General features: G+C 44.1%; 1 protein-coding gene across 1 annotated transcript in view; it reads right to left on the bottom strand.

The window, feature by feature from the left end:
• Window positions 1–18,350, bottom strand: part of PEX7 (peroxisomal biogenesis factor 7) — a 71,933-nt gene that overhangs the window by 37,923 nt on the left and 15,660 nt on the right. The window contains exons 6-7 of the mRNA XM_083498205.1: window positions 6,315–6,421; window positions 4,776–4,889 (exon numbers count right to left, since the gene is read on the bottom strand). Coding sequence (XP_083354331.1) covers window positions 4,776–4,889; window positions 6,315–6,421 — 221 coding nt within the window. The remainder of the gene's footprint in view (window positions 1–4,775; window positions 4,890–6,314; window positions 6,422–18,350) is intronic.

Raw genomic sequence — 18,350 nt, 5'->3', positions numbered from 1 at the left:
ACCCCTAATGGCAACGCACAATGACGTACTAAAGGACACGATGAAGTTCTTTCGTGCAATGGATATCATGTTTTCCAGCGATATTGAGGAAGGGGTGGTGCGCAGACAGCTAATGGCTTGCAAGCAGGGAAGTCGATCTGTCCGTGAGTACTGGACTGAGTTTACCATGCTGATTCACAGACTGGGTTGGGATTTATCGGCGCCACCCATTCAGATGCTATTTGAAGAAGGTCTTTCTTCGGCGGTGAAAGACGAGCTGTCACGGAGCCCCAGGGCGGGGTCTATGGATCAGCTGACCAAATCGGCGCTGACCATAGGAGCGCGGCAGGAGGCAAGAGCCTTGGAGAGGCGGGAAGGGAGAGGGGAACGTTGGAAGGAGTTCCGCATTCCAGACATTCCTGAGCCAGCTTTCCCGCCGGCAGAGCCGATGGAAATCGGAACAGCGCGCGCGCGCGCATTTTCAAAAAACAGCGAGGGGGCTAAGAAGGAGGGAAAGGGCGCCCGGAAATGCTATCTCTGCCAACAGCCAGGCCACTTTGCCAGAGTCTGCCCCCAGAGGAAGGAATGGCAAGGGATGGTGGGAGCTGTTGAGGGGGGAGAACAGGGGGGAACGGAGCAGGTAAAAGCCAACGCCTGGTTGCCACAATCGGGGCACTGCAGCCAGGCCAAAGAGCAGTGAAAGTGCCCGTGCCAGAAGCTCCTCGACCTGCTCTAGTGATTGAAGTGTCGCTAGAGCTGCAAAATGGGCACCCCCTAAAAATAAAGGCGCTATTGGACTCAGGCAGCTCCTGCAATTTTATGAGCAAGGAGTTTGCTGCTGAACACCAGATACAGACTATCCCTTTAAGCAACCCCCTGCAGGTGACCACGATTGATGGCAGGGAGTTGTTGGGAGGAGGAGTCAGCTTGCAGACTGTCCCAATGATAATGAGGGTGGCAAGGCACACAGAACTGATAGCGTTTAATGTGGCCACCCTGGGAGGCGCTCCCATTATTTTGGGAATGAGCTGGCTAGCTCTACATGATCCGCTGGTTGGCTGGCATCAAAGAGTGGTGTCCTTTGGTTCAGCACATTGCTTAGAACACTGCAAAGGGGAAAAGGGTTCAGCAGGGGCCCAAGCCACCCTAGCAGGGACTGAAGTAATGGAGAAGGTGAAGGTACCACCACAGTATGCAGATCTCAGCGACGTGTTCAGCGAGAAGGAAGCTGACCAACTACCACCTCATAGGCCCTTTGATTGCCAGATCAATTTACTCCCTGGAGCACAGCTTCCCGTGGGCAAGTTGTATGCCATGTCAGACAGAGAAATGCAGGAGTTGCGAGGGTTTATTGACAAGAACCTGAAGAGAGGCTTCATCAGAGAGTCCAAAGCAGCAGGGGGTAGCCCAGTGTTTTTTGTGGACAAAAAAAACGCGGACAAGCCGAGACTTGTATGTGATTTTAGGAGGTTGAATGCAGTGACTGAACCAGTGGCTTTCCCTATGCCCAGAATTGATGATATTTTGACCAGGGTGAGGAAGGGAAAGATCTTTACAAAGCTGGATCTAAGGGGGGCGTACAACCTGATACGCATAAGGAAAGGGGATGAATGGAAAACCACCATGTTTACCCCTTTGGGGGCATTTGAATACCTCGTTATGCCATTTGGATTACAAGCAGGCTCAGCGTGTTTTCAATCTTTTATGAACCACGTACTGGGCCCTTTGCTCTACAAGAATTGCGTTGCTTTCCTAGATGATGTGTTGGTGTATTCGGAGAATGAGGAGCAACATGTGAGAGACGTCAGAGAAGTGTTGAGCAGACTGCAAGCCAACAGGCTGTGGGTGAAACTGGAGAAGTGTCGGTTCCATACCAAGGAGGTGGAATTCCTGGGGTACCGCCTGTCAGACAAGGGATTGGCCATGGATCCCGGCAAGGTACAGGCAGTGCTGGAATGGAAAACACCCAAAACCAAGAAGGATGTGCAGAGGTTCCTAGGGTTTGGAAACTTTTATCGTAAGTTCATCCGCAACTTCGCCCACCTGACGGCGCCCATCACTGACTGTCTCAGCAGTAAAAAGAAGTTTGTATGGACGGCGGAGGCGGAGCGAGCGTTTGAGGAGCTGAAAAGGGCCTTCGCCTCTGAAGAACAACTTCTGCATGTGGATTTACGAAAGAAGCTAAGGGTTGAAACAGACGCATCTGACAGAGCCATAGGGGCGGTGCTTCTTCTGCAGCCGGGGAAGGAGGAGTCAGAGTGGCGACCGTGTGCCTTCTTTTCGCGAAAGCTGAACAAATCCGAGAGGAACTACACGGTGTACGACCGAGAACTTCTTGCTATTCATGAGGCGTTCCGGAGATGGAGGCATCTGCTAGTTGGTGCACAACATAAGGTGCAAGTGTGCACGGACCATAAAAATCTAGAGTACTGGAGAACTGCGCGAGTGCTCAACCAAAGGCAGTTGAGATGGGCCCAGGAGTTCTCCAAATTTAACTTTGAGATTTGTTATGTGCCAGGCCCAGAGAATGTTAGGGCGGACGCTCTCTCACGCAAACCTGAATATTTGGAGGGGGAGGGAGCACCCGAAGAAACCCATATCATTCCAGAGGACCGCTGGGTGTGTGGGGCGACTTTGGTGGGGCAAAGGGAATTGGTAGAGGGTACGGTGCATGATGCATACGCCCAGGACAAACTCAGGGGTCTCAGGAGGGAGGGAGACAAATCCGGTGGTTTTGAGGAGAGAAACGGGGCATTGTATTATAAGGGAGCGTTATATATACCTGAAGGGGAATTGAGGGAGAAGGTACTCAAGCAGCTGCACGATAACCCCACAGCAGGGCATTTTGGGCAACACAAGACCATGTGGCTGGTTACCAGGGAATTTTGGTGGCCCAAGGTCAGGGAAGATGTGCGGGAGTATGTGAGAGGGTGTGAACAATGCCAAAGAGCCAAGGGGGAGAGGCGGGCGCCGGCTGGTTTATTAGAACCACTGCCCACACCTGAAAGACCGTGGGAAGCAGTGGCAATAGATTTCATGACGGATCTGCCAAGGTCTAGAGGGAAAACAGCCATCATGGTGGTAGTAGACCTGTTAACTAAAATGGCCCACTTTATAGCCTGCTCACATGCGGTCACAGCAGAAGAAACAGCCAAATTGTTTGTAGAGAATGTGTTTCGGTTGCATGGCGCCCCCTTGAGGGTGGTTTCAGACCGAGGGAAACAATTTACTTCCAGGTTCTGGAGGAAGCTCATGAGCTTACTGCATGTAGAGGTTAATTTTTCAACGGCCCGTCATCCAGAAACCAACGGGCAGGCGGAAAGAGCAAATGGGGTTCTCCAACAATATTTGCGGTGTTATGTTAATGACAGAGAGAATGATTGGGTGGAGAAGCTGGCGTTGGCAGAATTTGCCTACAACAATGCAGAGAACGTGTCCACGGGGATGAGCCCCTTTTTGGCTAATCACGGGTGCCATCCCAGAGCCTTCCCAGGGGGGGAGGGGGAGAACTGGAGCGTTCCAGCTGCGGAACAGTTCGTTGAAGAAATGGAAGCGATCCATCGCCAGCTCCAACTCAACTTAAACAGGGCTAAGGAGGAATATAAGAGGCAGGCAGACAAAAACAGAAGGGAAGGTGAAAGCATCAGGGTGGGGGACCAGGTGTGGCTGTCAACCCAAGGGTTGCCGTTCAAAGGAGGTTGTAAGAAATTAAGACCCAAAAGGCTGGGTCCGTTTGAAGTCATGCAGCAGGTCAATCCAGTGGCTTTCAGGCTCCGGTTACCGAACCACATGAAGCTGCACCCAGTTTTTCACAGGTCGTTGCTGTCACCGTATAGAGGAGACAGTGAAGGGAGGGTCACTAGGGGACCAGCAATGGAGGAGAAGGAACACAGCTACCATGTAGCGGAGATCCTCGATTCCAGGTGGAAGGGAGATCAAGTAGAGTATTTGGTAATGTGGGAAGGGGAACCGGAGTCGGAAAACACCTGGGTTAGGGCAGAGGATGTCAATGACGAAGTTTTAATAGAGACTTTTCATCAGAGGTTCCCACGTAAACCTCAGCCTGTAGCGAGGTTCCGAAGGGAATACTTTGCCACCACCGACGAGGAAGAGGAGTTGGAGGGGTTCCCAGATTCTGAAGAGGAAGAGGAGTCAGCGAGCCAGGACGACGATCGATGGAGGGAATTGTTCGAGACGTCGGAAGATGAGGAAGATTCTTTTCGGGGTTTTAGCCCTTCACCTCCCAGGGGAGAGGAAATGGGAGGGGGTGAGGGGGGCCCTGGAGGGGAGGTGGATGTCAGGGAACTGCCATCGGAGCATCAGGTGGTGGAGGGGCTCAGGGAGGAAGAAAGAGACTCAACAGCTGAAGCAGGGACCAGCAGGGGGAGGAGTGGATCTCTGAGGGAATGCGAGCAGGAGGGAGGGCTCAGGGACGCTTCCAGCGAGAACAGTGGGGAGGTATCTGAGTCTCCCATAGGGAGACCCACACCTCGCCGGAAACTGTCACGCCGTGAGTCCAGGAGACGCGTTTCCGTTAAGGAGCTCCTTTGCTGGAAACGCTTCCGCAGACAGCCACTGTCGGACACTACTAGTGACTAGAGCAGACATGTCTGAGGAGCTCCGTCACACACGGAGGTTTGTGGGGTCGCACAAACTCTGAGGGAGCACTTTTACGCACAAGCAGCTAATCAATCCCTAACACTGTGCATTCATTAACTCCATTACACAGACTTCCTATGTTAGTGATATATGTACAGCAAACTAGAAATCTAATAATATATTTTTTAAAAACTTACTTTGAGTCTTCTTATAGCATATGTATGCCCAAAGAGCTTGAATACTGGCTGTCGGATGTTCCTCAAATCCCAGCCTTTCAAACTGCAGTCAACAGCACCTGATACCAGCAAGTTCTGGTAATTTAATAAAACGTAGAATGGGTTAAAGTAAATATATGTGTAGCTTTCAAATGCTAAACTTAAAGAATAGTTGTTAACAGCACAATCCTATAATGTCTCCTCAGAAGTAAGCCCTATTGAGTTCATTTTTTTTATATATTGCAGAATTCTTAGAGGCTTACAATTTACTACACCAAGGTGTTGTACAAAAATGGGAAAATAGATCAAATAAAAGCAGTATGTCACAGAACAAGATAAACCAAGATTCACTTGGGCACAATGTTAGCTGGGACAGAAATTAACAATACTAATACTAATCAGTGAGACTTCCAGGAAAATGTGTATAGGAGTACAGCCTCAGACAAATACTGGTATCAATCTAGAGCTGACAGACAGTATACGTGATTGAGAGAAATGCTTTAAATACTAGAGCAGTGTTCTTCAACCAGGCGTACACACCAAGGGGGTGTGTTTGTCAGTGTTTCCAAAAATATGTGTAAGATAAGTAAAAAATTAAAAGATCAATCCACAGCTAAAGTTGAAGTCAGTTAGTTTAAATCAATATCCATATTCTGTTTTCCTTGCCTTTATTCATTCTGCCTCTATATCCCCATTACTTTTAATGTAAATGTGCAATTCTATTCGTGGACTCCCTTCATGGAATATGTGTCTATTTTGTCATTACTAACAGCTAACATTGCTGAAAAATTTGAGAAGGTTTATGAACTTTATATAGCATTACAAATAGGTAGGCAACAGGTAATATTTAGTCTATTGTCTAAGTAACACTGAACTTATATATGATTAAAATAAGACTTATGCATCCAGGTAGAATTTTTCTAAATAGTAGCCTATTGGATGCTACTTGGATGCACATGTTCAGACAATGAACAACAACCAATAGGAATGCCAATGAAACCAAGATGTCAATCGCACAAACTCTTAATTCTAGAATCAATACAAGGACACCTCTTTGGAAGGGCAATGATCAACACTTATGCATAAGGAGTTCAATCTCCTCCTACCATAATGGTGTCATTACAACATCATATGATTGACAGGTTGTCAAAGTTGCACAGTTGTCAAAGTTGGCCTGCAGTGTGGGGCAGATATAGATCTGGCCCACTAGGCCAAAAAAGGTTCCTCACCCTGACAATGGTGTTCTTCTGGTTCTCTCATAGGGGTATTAATTAAACAAGTAGCAAATTAAGGATAACAATAGAGAAGTTAAATATTCATTTTTTGTAAACTAATATTGATAGTGGCATTTTAAAAGGGGAGAGCAATTTTAAAGTAAGAGTTAAGCAAGTGCTTATGTCTCTCCCAGTGAAATCTGTTCAAAGTACTTAACTTTAGCAAGTTCCTTGTCTATACGTTACCAAGCCAGCCAGAAAAATGACCACTGAAAGTTTAGAAATATATTGTTTCCAGCTATCATACCTGATCATACTTGCACCAATCACAACTTAAAATTTCTGCCTGGTGAGCAGGAATGATCACTGGGGGTCTTGGCGATTTTGCATCCCAAATTCTTAAAGTCTGGTCACCTGAAATAGAAGCACTAAAAAGTAATGCTTTTCCTGTTTCCAATATATATCCACTCAATTCTTCATATAATCACAATGGTGAAGCTTTTAAGCTTGCACCTAGGAAAGCTTACAAATCAAACACCACATGAAAAATAAAAATGAATAAGAAAGCTACAAGATGGAATTAACAACAGTAATTCTACATTTAAAAAACAACCAGTGCAAGATTCAGCCTCGTTTCTCATTGTTTGCATTTATTCCTTGTTTTGGTACGCATTTTTTTGTTTGTAAGGATATATGATTTGGTCAATATCAACAACCTGGTTAACATTTTTAAAATCCACTAAGTAATTATATTTTTGTTAAAAATAAAAGCCATACCAACTACTATTGGCCCAACAGACACCCTCAAAATGGTTCACAGTATAGACAGTAAATGCACAACTGCAACATCAAAACATACAGTAGAGAATCCAAATTCAGTTAGAACTCAGTTATATCAACCACTTGCTTAAACATTAGACTACTCCAATTGCCCTACAAATATTTATAAAATTTCCTTGCCCAGCACGATTTATCCTTGCCCGCTGCCCAGCTCTAGAACCAATCTAATCTATAACACACACAGATGTATACGCAATGAGCGCCTCCCTGTTCAATAAAAGGAAAAAGGAAACTGGGCACAGGCCTGTTTTGCTGCAACAGTATCAAAGAATGGCTTTCCCTTAAAAGAGCATAAATGACAATAGGAACCCAATTCAACTAAAACTTCTAACCAGTGATAAGCATGTGTTATGTAGTGATAAAGAACGGTCAAGGGCTTATTAAAACAGGCTGGTGATCTGCCTTCATCTGTAGAACTGGACCCCTACTACTTTGGACTCCATGGCTCAAAACCCCTGTTGCTGCTTCAAAACCTATTTGTTCTGCCTTGTATTTTCATCTTATCCCAGTGATATTACCCAAGTAGCTGCTGTGTATCAACTCAGACCATTGGTCCATCTATCTCACTATTGCTGACACAGCCTGGCAGCTGTTCTCCTGGGTTTCAGGCAAGGATCTCTCCCATGCTTACCTGGAGATGCCAAGGATTGAATCTGGGACCTTTTTGCATACAAAGCACATGCTCCTCCAGTGAGCTACAGCCCTTTCCCAGCTGCAATGCAAGTATTTCCCAATATTGGTACTGAACATGTTCACCGATCCTGTTGCACCACAATGCTGCTATTAAGATTTAATTTTGTGTGATAAATGACAGGACTCTGGGCAATATCTATGTTATAAATCCTGATTTTAAAAAGTAACAAGGATTAAAAATTAAAAATGGGAAAAAATATATGAGAGGATAAAGTAGTGACTGGTTAACCAATGGCAAAAATTAGAAAAAAGTAAAGCTCAGAAATGATTCTGTAGATGAGGGTGCAGAAAAGTCTGAAGAAGTGAGACTGCCAGATGGAAGTGGGAGGTTGTTTCAGCCACTGGGAACAATTCAAGATGAGATACAATTAAAAGAAAATCTGTTTTATGTCAGCATTATACTTGGTGGAAAATTGTCATAAGGTAACAGTTTTTGATGATAACCCACATTTTGCTGCCCAGAATACTTGACAGTCTGCCTTTAACTGATTAATACACACACAAACACTTGGATGTAGTACAGAAGCGAAGGAGTATGAGTATTTTTGGATATTTGTGACACAAGGACACCTGGAGAACAAGCAACCGTAAGCAAAAACTAAACATTTTCCAATCCTGTCAAAGCCCTAGTCTAGATGAGACAGGCGGTTGACACAATTGTCCCTGATTATTCTCTCTAGCATTGTGGGGCCAGGGTGGCTCTTTCGTACTTCAGAATGCTATGGGCTTTGAATGAAGCCAGATGAAGACAACAGAACACAGATCTCTCCTGGCATTTGGTAGTTAGTGCAGAATGCTTCAGTACAATTACTGACAGGAGCAATACCTTGTAAGCATAAAATATCCTCGCTCAGAGATACAAACTGGCTGTCAATTGATGACTGGGCCATATTCAAGTTGATACTCTTAATGTATATAAAGTCCTCTACAGCTTGGGACCAGTTAACGTAAAGGACTGCCTCACTCCACATGCGCCCAAAGCTATTATGTTCAAGTAGTAATATACTAAAGGTTGTTAAATAAATAAATAAAGTTTCCTGGTATTGATGACTCAGAAGACTGGGATAAGGCATAAGCCCAAAGCCCACGTGGGAACAAATTCCTAGACGATGGGGTGAATTCTGGTCCAACGGTTTCCCACCACTTACCAAAATGCATGTCTGCACAAGTGCAGGCAGCTATGTGTTCTCACCTAAGGGCACAGGTGTTCTTTGCAGCCTCTCTTTCCCAAGTGTGGGAATGAATGGTAGCAGTCTGGAGGGAGCCACTGCTTGTCCTCTATTCCCGAATCACTAATCGCAGCTTACTGAAAAGGATAGTGGTTTTTTAACAACAACCCTGGCATGGCAGCCTGTACCTACTGCCAAGAAATGTCTATTGGCTATAGGATGTAGCAGTAGCATGTAATCTTGCCAGTGGCAAAGAATCAGAATCAGTTTTTTTAAAGTCAGAAAAATAAAATCCGAGAAGATCACAGCAGGCTAATTTTATTGGCCTATATCCAAATAACTGCAATTAGTCTAGCACAGTGAATGAAGATTTGAACTTGTTTTTCTCACAGAAACCCCCACCCTTAGGACTGGCAGAAGTTTAAAGCATCCTTGGGGAAAGTGTCCTAGTGGACTCTCCCCACCATAGCTGTCCCAGCACTACCCTAGCAATTGCTACAGAAATGTTTAAAGCAGTGTTTAAAACAACACTAGTACTTATGGCCCAGCACAGTTAGAAAAATGGCGCAACTGCCACCATCTTTATTTTCCCACAATGCCTCTGGTCCTGCTGTTGTGTTTCTATGTTGAGGGCTGGGCTCAGAGGCACTGTGGGAAACTTAAAAAATGGCTGTGGATGCAGGCACCCAGTTGATCACCTCTCCTATCAGTGCTGGGCAGTAAAACTAAAAGGTCAAACTTAAAAAACAACCACCACCACCCATGCAGATATACATGAAAGGCATGCCTGCAAGAGTCTGCTTGGCCCTGCTGATCTACATGGTCTTTCACGCCACCATGCTAAGTTCCAACACTGGGCCTGACCTCGCAGGTTGCAAACTGAGGTAAGTTTCATAAGCAGTTTGTGAAATGGCATGGTAAAGTAAAAAGATTCCACTGGGCATGCCCCAGCAATACTGGGCTCATTCATTCCATTTCTCTCCAGAAACAAAAGTCTGGCCCATTATCTACTTTGATGCTTAAGCAGAGGCTAAGCAGGTGATGAGTTGGGCCTAAGATGTATCTGGGCAGGGCCATCTTCACCCAGTGGTGTAAGGGGTGTGGGGCACCCAGGACCGAGTTCTGGGGGGGTGCCAGGTGCCTGCTGCTGAAGCTGCCTAAATGTATTGTATTGAGCTGCTATGTGGCAGCGGGGCCAGAGGCACCTTTGACACGACTAATCTCGTGCCGCCTGCAGGGAGAGCTCTCTGGAAAGTCTCGCTCACCAAAGCCGAGAGGAGGGAGAATGACAAGAAAGAGGGGGAGACAGACAGAAAGAGAACACGCTTATCTAGCGAAGGGAGCGTGCACCGGCTCCAAAAGAAGAACTCGTATACGCTCGCAAGGGCCCTCCCAGCTCCTCTGGCAATAAGGTTGCTCCAACAATGAAAAGCTCTCCCACGCATGCGCACAATGCCCACCCATCTCATCTTTCAGACACCTCCCTAGGACCGTAAGTGCATGTGTGGAGTCTTCAGAAAAGCTGGTTTTAAACAAAACACACACACAAAAACTCCTTTTGGAGCCACACAGGCGTGAGCGCTATTTATTAAATAATAATAGTGACATAAGCATAATAAAAGTTAATTTGGGGGCTAAACTAAATTTGGGGGTGCTAGGTGGATCTTTGCACCCCAGTGGTGCATGCTAAAGACAGCCCTGTATCTAGGTGAACAAGAGTAAAAAAGGGTTGGGGAGGAGTGAGGAGCATTTAACTGCTGTGGGTAGAAAACTAATGCAACTTGCTGTCATTATTCTGTTAAATTTCGTTAAATGGATGGCGGTAGGGGGTTCTACGGCATAAGCTGAATCCTTCCATTGAGCACTGGTGGGTGGTATGGAAATTTTACCATCAAGAAAGATGCATTAGTGGGCAGTAGGTATAAAAAGGTTGACCACCCCTGGTTTAGATCGAGTACTATACAGTCAAACCTCGGCTCCTCAACGCCTCTGTTTTGGAACGTTTCAGCTGCCGAATGCTGAAAATCCAAAAGTAAATGCTCCGGTTTTCAAATGTTTTTCAGAAGCCGAACGTCCAAAGTGGCTTCTGCTTGAGTGAAGGAAGCTCTTGCAACCAATTGGAAGCCGAGCCTCAGTTGTCAAACATTTCGGAAGCTGAATGGGCTTCTGGAATGGACTACATTCGACAACCAAGGTTTGACTGTAGAACCGCCTCCTCCTGATATAAATTCATTCTCATTTACATTCTTTTCATTCATTTCTCACCTTCATATTTCCATCAAAATATAACCAAGCAAAAACATATTAAAGATACTCAGCTCTTCATTCAAGTTCCTCAACATGCCTCTTATGCACAAGATTCACTTTCACACGGTGTATAATTTTTTTGTTTTTGTATTTGTGAGTTTCTGGCTAATGAAAGCATATTTTCATGGTCAACATTTAAGTAACATTTTACTAGATGACAAATAAATAAAAAAATACTACACAAAGTGCTGTGTCACATTTATGCTAATTTATTGCATAATATTAATGATAGGCTATAAATAAAAGCTCATTTATTCAGGCCTAATTATAGCAGCCCGCAGATCGAATTTACTACTAGGGTGCCATGATCTGGGATGCTGCATTCCAAAATGGAATATTCGCCTCATTTCCCCATATAATAGATCTGACTAACATTAAACTCATGAAGTACGTGGCAGCTGAAAATGGCTACTAGTGCCAAGGCAAGAGGTCTTCATCCATACTGCAGATAGGATTTTTTTGTATTTTAATAATGGGTCTCACTTGTCTGGAAAAAAATACTAGGTTGTTCTTTTTTAAAACAACAAGAACTGTGAACATCATCCTTTAAGGCTTGGACACAAATTTAATAAATCAATAAATAATTTAAGGATTTCTGACCCATTGTTAAAAAGCCTGCTGTCTGTTCGACATCTCTCATAAAGGTCACATCACACTTTTATGCAGCAAACTTGCTTACAGATGCATATCCCTCAATACCTGTGTATACTTCTCAGAGAATAGCATACAAATCAGGTCTCCCAGCTTTTTAAGTACATAGGTCTCTTGTTCACACTTCACATATCTGCTGTGGCCAAAACGAGGTCCCCACAGTAAAGTCTTAAAAGGCTACTGGTCCTTATGCTGCCAAGTGGCTTTACAGGAGCTAGCAGGTAGCCTGAGATGCTGAACAGCTTCAGGTCTCAAGGAACAACAGAGGAACCAGTTTTTCTAGGCTCAGAAATGACCGAGAAAGTAACATTGTTAAAGTCCCCGTATTTCTTCTAAATTTTATTTATTTATTGTATTTAGTCATCACTTTTCACACACAAATGGGTGTCCCAAAGTGAAATTAAAACCATATATAAATCAATTGTAAAACACCATACCTGAACTTACTAATCCAAGAATATTTGTAAAAGGACGAATCCCAGCCACCCAGCTAGAATAAAAGGTAAAGGTCCAGTCGTGGCCGACTCTGGGGTTGCGGCACTCATCTCACTTTATTGGCTGAGGGAGCTGGCGTACAGCTTCCAGGTCATGTGGCCAGCATGACTAAGCCGCTTCTGGCGAACCAGAGCAGTGCACGGAAACACTGTTTACCTTCCCACCAGAGCAGTGCCTATTTATCTACTTGCACTTTGACGTGCTTTCGAACTGCTAGGTTGGCAGGAGCAGGGACTGAGCAACGGGAGCTCAACCCATCGCGGGGATTCGAACCGCCGACCTTCCAATCATCAAGTCCTAGGCTCTGTGGTTTAACCCACAGCGCTACATGCGTCCCTTCCCAGGTAGAATACGAACACTAAAACTGGCCAATTCCTCACCCCCCAAAACTCGCCTCCCTCCAAGTGAACAATCAAAGGCCTGAGTAAACAAACATTTTAGTTATTCAAACATTTTAGCTTAGCACCTAAATGTAGGCAATGATGGTGCCAGGCATACTAATAGATGAACTTCTGGCAGCAACAAATCTAGACTATTTTAGCACCTGTACATTAAAATTCCTCCCCATGGGCCAAATCTGAAGGATATAGATAATGCACTACACTAGTTCAGACTCAGTCCCCATGACAGTTAGTTACTAACACTGCTGTTAAAGTATCTGCCATAATAACAATGTATACTAGGAATATATAGGCCTAAGCAAAATGGAAACAACTTTACTATTTTTAGCAACAGCTTACAGAACAAAATATAAACATACCAAGTAATTTTTGATAATCATTAAATTAATGTACTGTGCAAGCACGTACCAATACATGATGAAATCCCAAACCACTGTGTTGGTATGAGAAATCCAACTTTGCATATTTATATTGGGTTGCACCTACCAACTCATCCAGTCTTACAAGTGGAACCAGTATAATGTAAATTTGCTTTGCTATCTGTGTAGCTTATTGCGAAGTCAAACAAGAGCTCATTGGACTATTATTATCAATTAAACTTTTTATTGCACTAGCCATAGTCCATGGCATCATTCAGAAGGAGAACAACAATGAAAACAATAACCATAAAAATCATTTACAGATAGGTAGCCGTGTTGGTCTGCCATAGTAAAAAAAATAAAAAAAAATCATTGGGCACCCTATTATTATCATTGTTGTTAATAACAACAGCAACAGCAGCAGCAACAACAGCAACAATTGTATACCGCCCTATACCTGCAGGTCTCAGAGTGGTACAGGATAAAACCACGATATAAAAACACAGAATAAATAATAATCAAAATAAAAACAAGAATAACCCAATAACCCCCCCCCTAAATTTTAATAGCAATAAAACACAGAAATCACTGTATTTTTCCTTCTACAAGACGCCCCCATGCTTTTGGGGCAACAACCAATCGCCAGTCCACCCTTGGCACTATCCGTGTATAAGACGCCCACTGATTTTTGACATTTTTTGGGGGAGGGGGACCTAGTCTTATACACGGAAAAATACGGTATGTTACTTTTCAATCAGTTCTAATATCCAAGGATGCTGTGTGCTGATTTACATGGAAACCCAAACAGCCAGTTCTAAATGAACATGCTGCTGCGTCTGCCTACAATTCTGGATTAACATACCTGCAATGCTGGAATAATGCCATGTTTTGTGATGTGCTGGCAGAATAGCCAGCATACCTCAACTTAAGCGTTTTCGTCAGCTCTGCATGCCTTAGAAGGAGGCCACTAGATACACTGAAGAATCTGTAGCTTCTTAGCCTCGGAAGTCCCTTATGTAAAAAGAGAAAATAATTTTCTACTGATCTACAGGGACTCAAAACATAGCACTTTTGTACTTAGTGCAAGTATTCAGATCATCCTAAAACTGACTCATGGGTAGCCCATCAAAACCATTCTTAGAGAAGTTCCAGGAAAAGTCTGTTAACATTTCCCTAACAATTTGATGTTCTGAAGTTGCTTGTGGGAGACTGCCAATGTCTCATATTATCTGCAGCTCCAGATTCCTCATGTGTAAATTATTTTCCCATAATGCACTATGGTCATTAACACTGCTGTCGAACTCTTAAACATAAAATGTTAGAGCTGAATGAGAAATAGGAATTTAATTAATTCGAGAGTTACGGAGCTTGCTACTTCTCTGTGTGTACTGATACTTTGGTGTGCAAACTGAAAAGAAAAACAAGTCTACTGCAGCTGGGGGAAACCTTTAGGAAATTGCCCTACTACAAGAAGCCAAGCTTAATTATGATGAATGGAAAACTTCAGTGTGACTAAATTCTACTAAGATGCAAGTCCACATTTACTTTTCTGGATGCTTGAAAATGCTGGAGTAAAACCAGTTTGCATTTACTATAATAAATAAATGTAATAGCCACATTAAAATTCTAAATGAATGCAACATTAAAACTGAAGTCCTAGCAGTTAAGCTAATAGCTGGCTGTTATGCCAAGCTTCACAGATTTCTTCCCGCTGCCAAAGCAGCTCTCATTTATAAGTGTCAGAGTGCTTTCTTCTTACAAGTAAGCATCTGATTTGTAAGCAGCTTCTTAGTGGCAAATTTATGACCAATATCCTGGTGGCCACAGGCGACCAGCAATTCTACACAGGCAACTGTGTAGGCAGGCAGAGGGAAGACAGATCACTCCCTCCCTCCTCCAGCAGCCTACATGGTTTTGACCACAACCGGTATGGAAACAGAGCAGGCAGGAGTATCTGGCCACAACTTCACCAGGCTGTATCGTTAAAGGCAATTTTGCTTACTAGCCTATTAAGAGGCTAGCAAGCCTGCATTTCCAAGCTGGTCCTAGAGGAGGTAGTAAAAATATTTGCAGGCTTATCACTTTTGTGGTTTCACAAGTCTGCCATAAACAGTATTTGAATATAAAAATGATGTTTTTCATGATAAAATGGAAGCATGTATCACAACCTCTAGCCCTGAAGACTGAATGGCAAAAGATCACACAGGAGTGCCGAATGCGAGTATCAGATGCACTTGGGCCTTCTTTACGTGATACTCGGTTTTGTTTTCCAGGTAGGAAGAAGGGACCTTCTGGGCAAATGGCACAATGACTCATTAAACCCTTTTAAGCACCAGGCGGTTTTGTTATTTATGTCATTTCTTTAATCACATTTTCCACATGGCTAGCCTTTTGTTGTCAGCCAGACATTTATCAGGCCCATGAGCCAGAGCAGCCTCTTCCACCCGATCTCCCACCCGGCTTTATCAGTCCAGAAACTGGTACTGACATCATGACAGAATAGAATAGACAACATCGATTTAACAACTCATGGTTGCTATCTTGATCTCGGGCTCTAAACAAGGGCTGAAGCAACTGGGTACGTTCCCACAGGAGTGCAGATGATTGAATACAGTATTAACAGCTCTGCAAAGTGCTTTGCACCTTTCCAAATGGAAAATGTATTTAATGCCGAATACACATTAATTGAAATGCCATTCAGGCAGGGCCACCCCCGTCACCCCCAATAATCTACTCTTGTTCAAATAAGTGCTCATGGGTGTAATTTGCACAACTCCAGACCCTTAAGTATTTAATCACTTTTTCTATTTCTACTTCTTAGACCATAAATACAGTGATTTTTCTGTTTGCTTTTCTCCTCTAATATTCTCCCCTTCTCCCAAACAATGAATTAAAGTAGAGTTTAGAGATTTACATACTGTCAAACATACTGTAATATATCAATATATTGACAATCTGATTAAGTGTCTGCTGCATTAATGGGAGGAATTCCATAAAAAGCCTGAAGCTGTCAATGCATTTTTTCCATAAAACAACCATTTGCAGCTTCAATTCCATTCACGTGTATAAGACGGGATGTGTGTGCCACACACACAAGCACACACCAGCAGTTAGGGCTTTGGAGAACAGCAAATAGAAAAATCTAATTTAACAGTAAGTTATTTGCTAGCTTTATATTTAACTCTTTTCACAGAATTGTAGAGCTGGAAGGGACCCAGAGGGTCATCTAAGCCTACCCCCTGCAATGCAGGAATCACAGCTAAGAAAAGAATGTCATTTTGAACTCTTTCATGAACTCGTATCCTTGTTAAAGCTCCTCACTTAGAGCAGCCTTGAAAGACTTCAAAGGATGTTTCATTTTCAGGCTAGTTGCTCAGGGTTCATTCACATGACCAGCTGTGTGCAGTTACTGCTGGGAAAACCTGTAAAAGGCAGGGCGCTCCTGTTTGTGGGCACCCACCACATGCGCCATTTGGTTATCAGCTTGTGTAGAAGTACCGTATTTTTCGCTCCATAGGACGCACTTTTTCCCTCCTAAAAAGTAAGGGAAAAAGTCTGTGCGTCTTATGGAGCGAATGTGTGTTCCCTGGAGCCAAATCGCTGTTGTCCTGTGCTCCTGGGCTGCTCTTTGGGGTGGGGGGAGGAGCCACGGTGCTCTGCCGGCAGCCTCTGCTTTCCCCGATGTCCCGACAAGGATTGCAAGCAGCGGGAAGGCTGTGCGCTCCCGGGCTGCTCTTTGGGGGTGGGGGGAGGAGCCACGCGGCTCTACCGGCAGCCTCTGCTTTCCCCTGAAGTCCCGACAAGGTTTGCAAGGTTTGCAAGCAGAGGGAAGGCTGTGTGCTGCTGGGGTGCTTTTTGGGGGTGGGGAGAGGAGCCACACTGCTCTGCCTACAGCCTTTGCTTTCCCCTGAAGTCCCGACAAGGTTTGCAAGCAGAGGGAAGGCTGTGTGCTGCTGGGGTGCTTTTTGGGGGTGGGGGGAGGAGCCACACTGCTCTGCCTACAGCCTTTGCTTTCCCCTGAAGTCCCGACAAGGTTTGCAAGCAGAGGGAAGGCTGTGTGCTGCTGGGGTGCTTTTTGGGGGTGGGGGGAGGAGCCACACTGCTCTGCCTACAGCCTTTGCTTTCCCCTGAAGTCCCGACAAGGTTTGCAAGGTTTGCAAGCAGAGGGAAGATTGTGTGCTGCTGGGGTGCTTTTTGGGGGTGGGGGTGGGGAGCTACACTGCTCTGCCTACAGACTTTGCTTTCCCCTGAAGTCCGGACAAGGTTTGCAAGGTTTGCAAGCAGAGGAAAGGCTGTGTGCTCCTGGGGTGGAGGGTGGGGGTGGGGAGCAGCAAATTGCTGTCTCTCAGTGCCTCCTAATTCAACTGCAAAGGATTGCCTAACTGGATTCTGAGCTCCATTTGAAGTTTAAAAATAGTAAGTTTGGGGATTTCTTCAAGTAGCAGTTTTGGGGAAATAGTCATAAATACATGCAAAGCATCTCTACAAACCAGTAATAGTAATTTCAGCTAAAACTGAGCAGGTATCTGGCTCAGGAACAGTTTAAACTGCACAGCTATAACCAGACATCCTGTGTGTGTGGACCATGTTCCTAGTAGCTAATCTTTACTGCTGAAAAGAGGCTCTGATATTCCACTCCAACTCTATAATTCATTATACAAATTCTTACATGTACAGTCCACCTATACTAAACCAAAAACATTGTGTTCTCTTGGTATTGAATGGAAGCTATTTATCTGCCCTCTTTTCCTCCTCTGTTCTTTGCTCAGTCACTCCATTTTGAATCTTCCTTTCAAAACAACCATGCCTGTTTTGAGAAAACTTCAGAGATTTAGGAACTGGAGCACAATCATTTGATCTTTAGCTTCACAGTATTTTAATATTCTTTTGGAAGCCGCCCAGAGTGGCTGGGGAGGCCCAGCCAGATGGGCGGGGTATAAATAAATTATTATTATTATTATTATTATTATTATTATTATTATTATTATTATTATTATCATCATCATCATCATCATCATCATCATCTTTTTGCTGTTCCTCCATACTCCAAGCACTTCTCATTTGCACAGCCCTGGTTTCTCTCCCTGACTATTAATATTCTTGATTAATAACAGTAAAATGCTCAAATTTTAGTTTTTGTGACTGCTGCCAATACTGACTTCCCAGCGATAATGAAAACAGCTACATTATAATGGAATGTGTCCTTTTTCCATTCTCATCATTATATACCATGGCTCGCTTTAAAGCAGCAAAGTGGACAGGAGCCACACACTTTGCTGTTTTAAATAGTTTAGTACAAAATTTGAGTCAGATTTTTTTTCTTGTTTTCCTGCTCTAAAAGCTTGGTGCGTCTTTTGGTCAGGAGCGTCCTATGGAGCGAAAAATACGGCAAGTGGGTGTCATTCAAAAAGGACCCCTCCCCATTTTG

The sequence above is a fragment of the Podarcis liolepis genome (assembly GCF_965112155.1).
Source record: "Podarcis liolepis genome assembly, chromosome: 3".
Lineage (NCBI taxonomy): Eukaryota > Metazoa > Chordata > Lepidosauria > Squamata > Lacertidae > Podarcis > Podarcis liolepis.
Note: the sequence above shows the minus strand (reverse complement) of the source record. Positions and strands in the feature narration are given on the sequence as shown.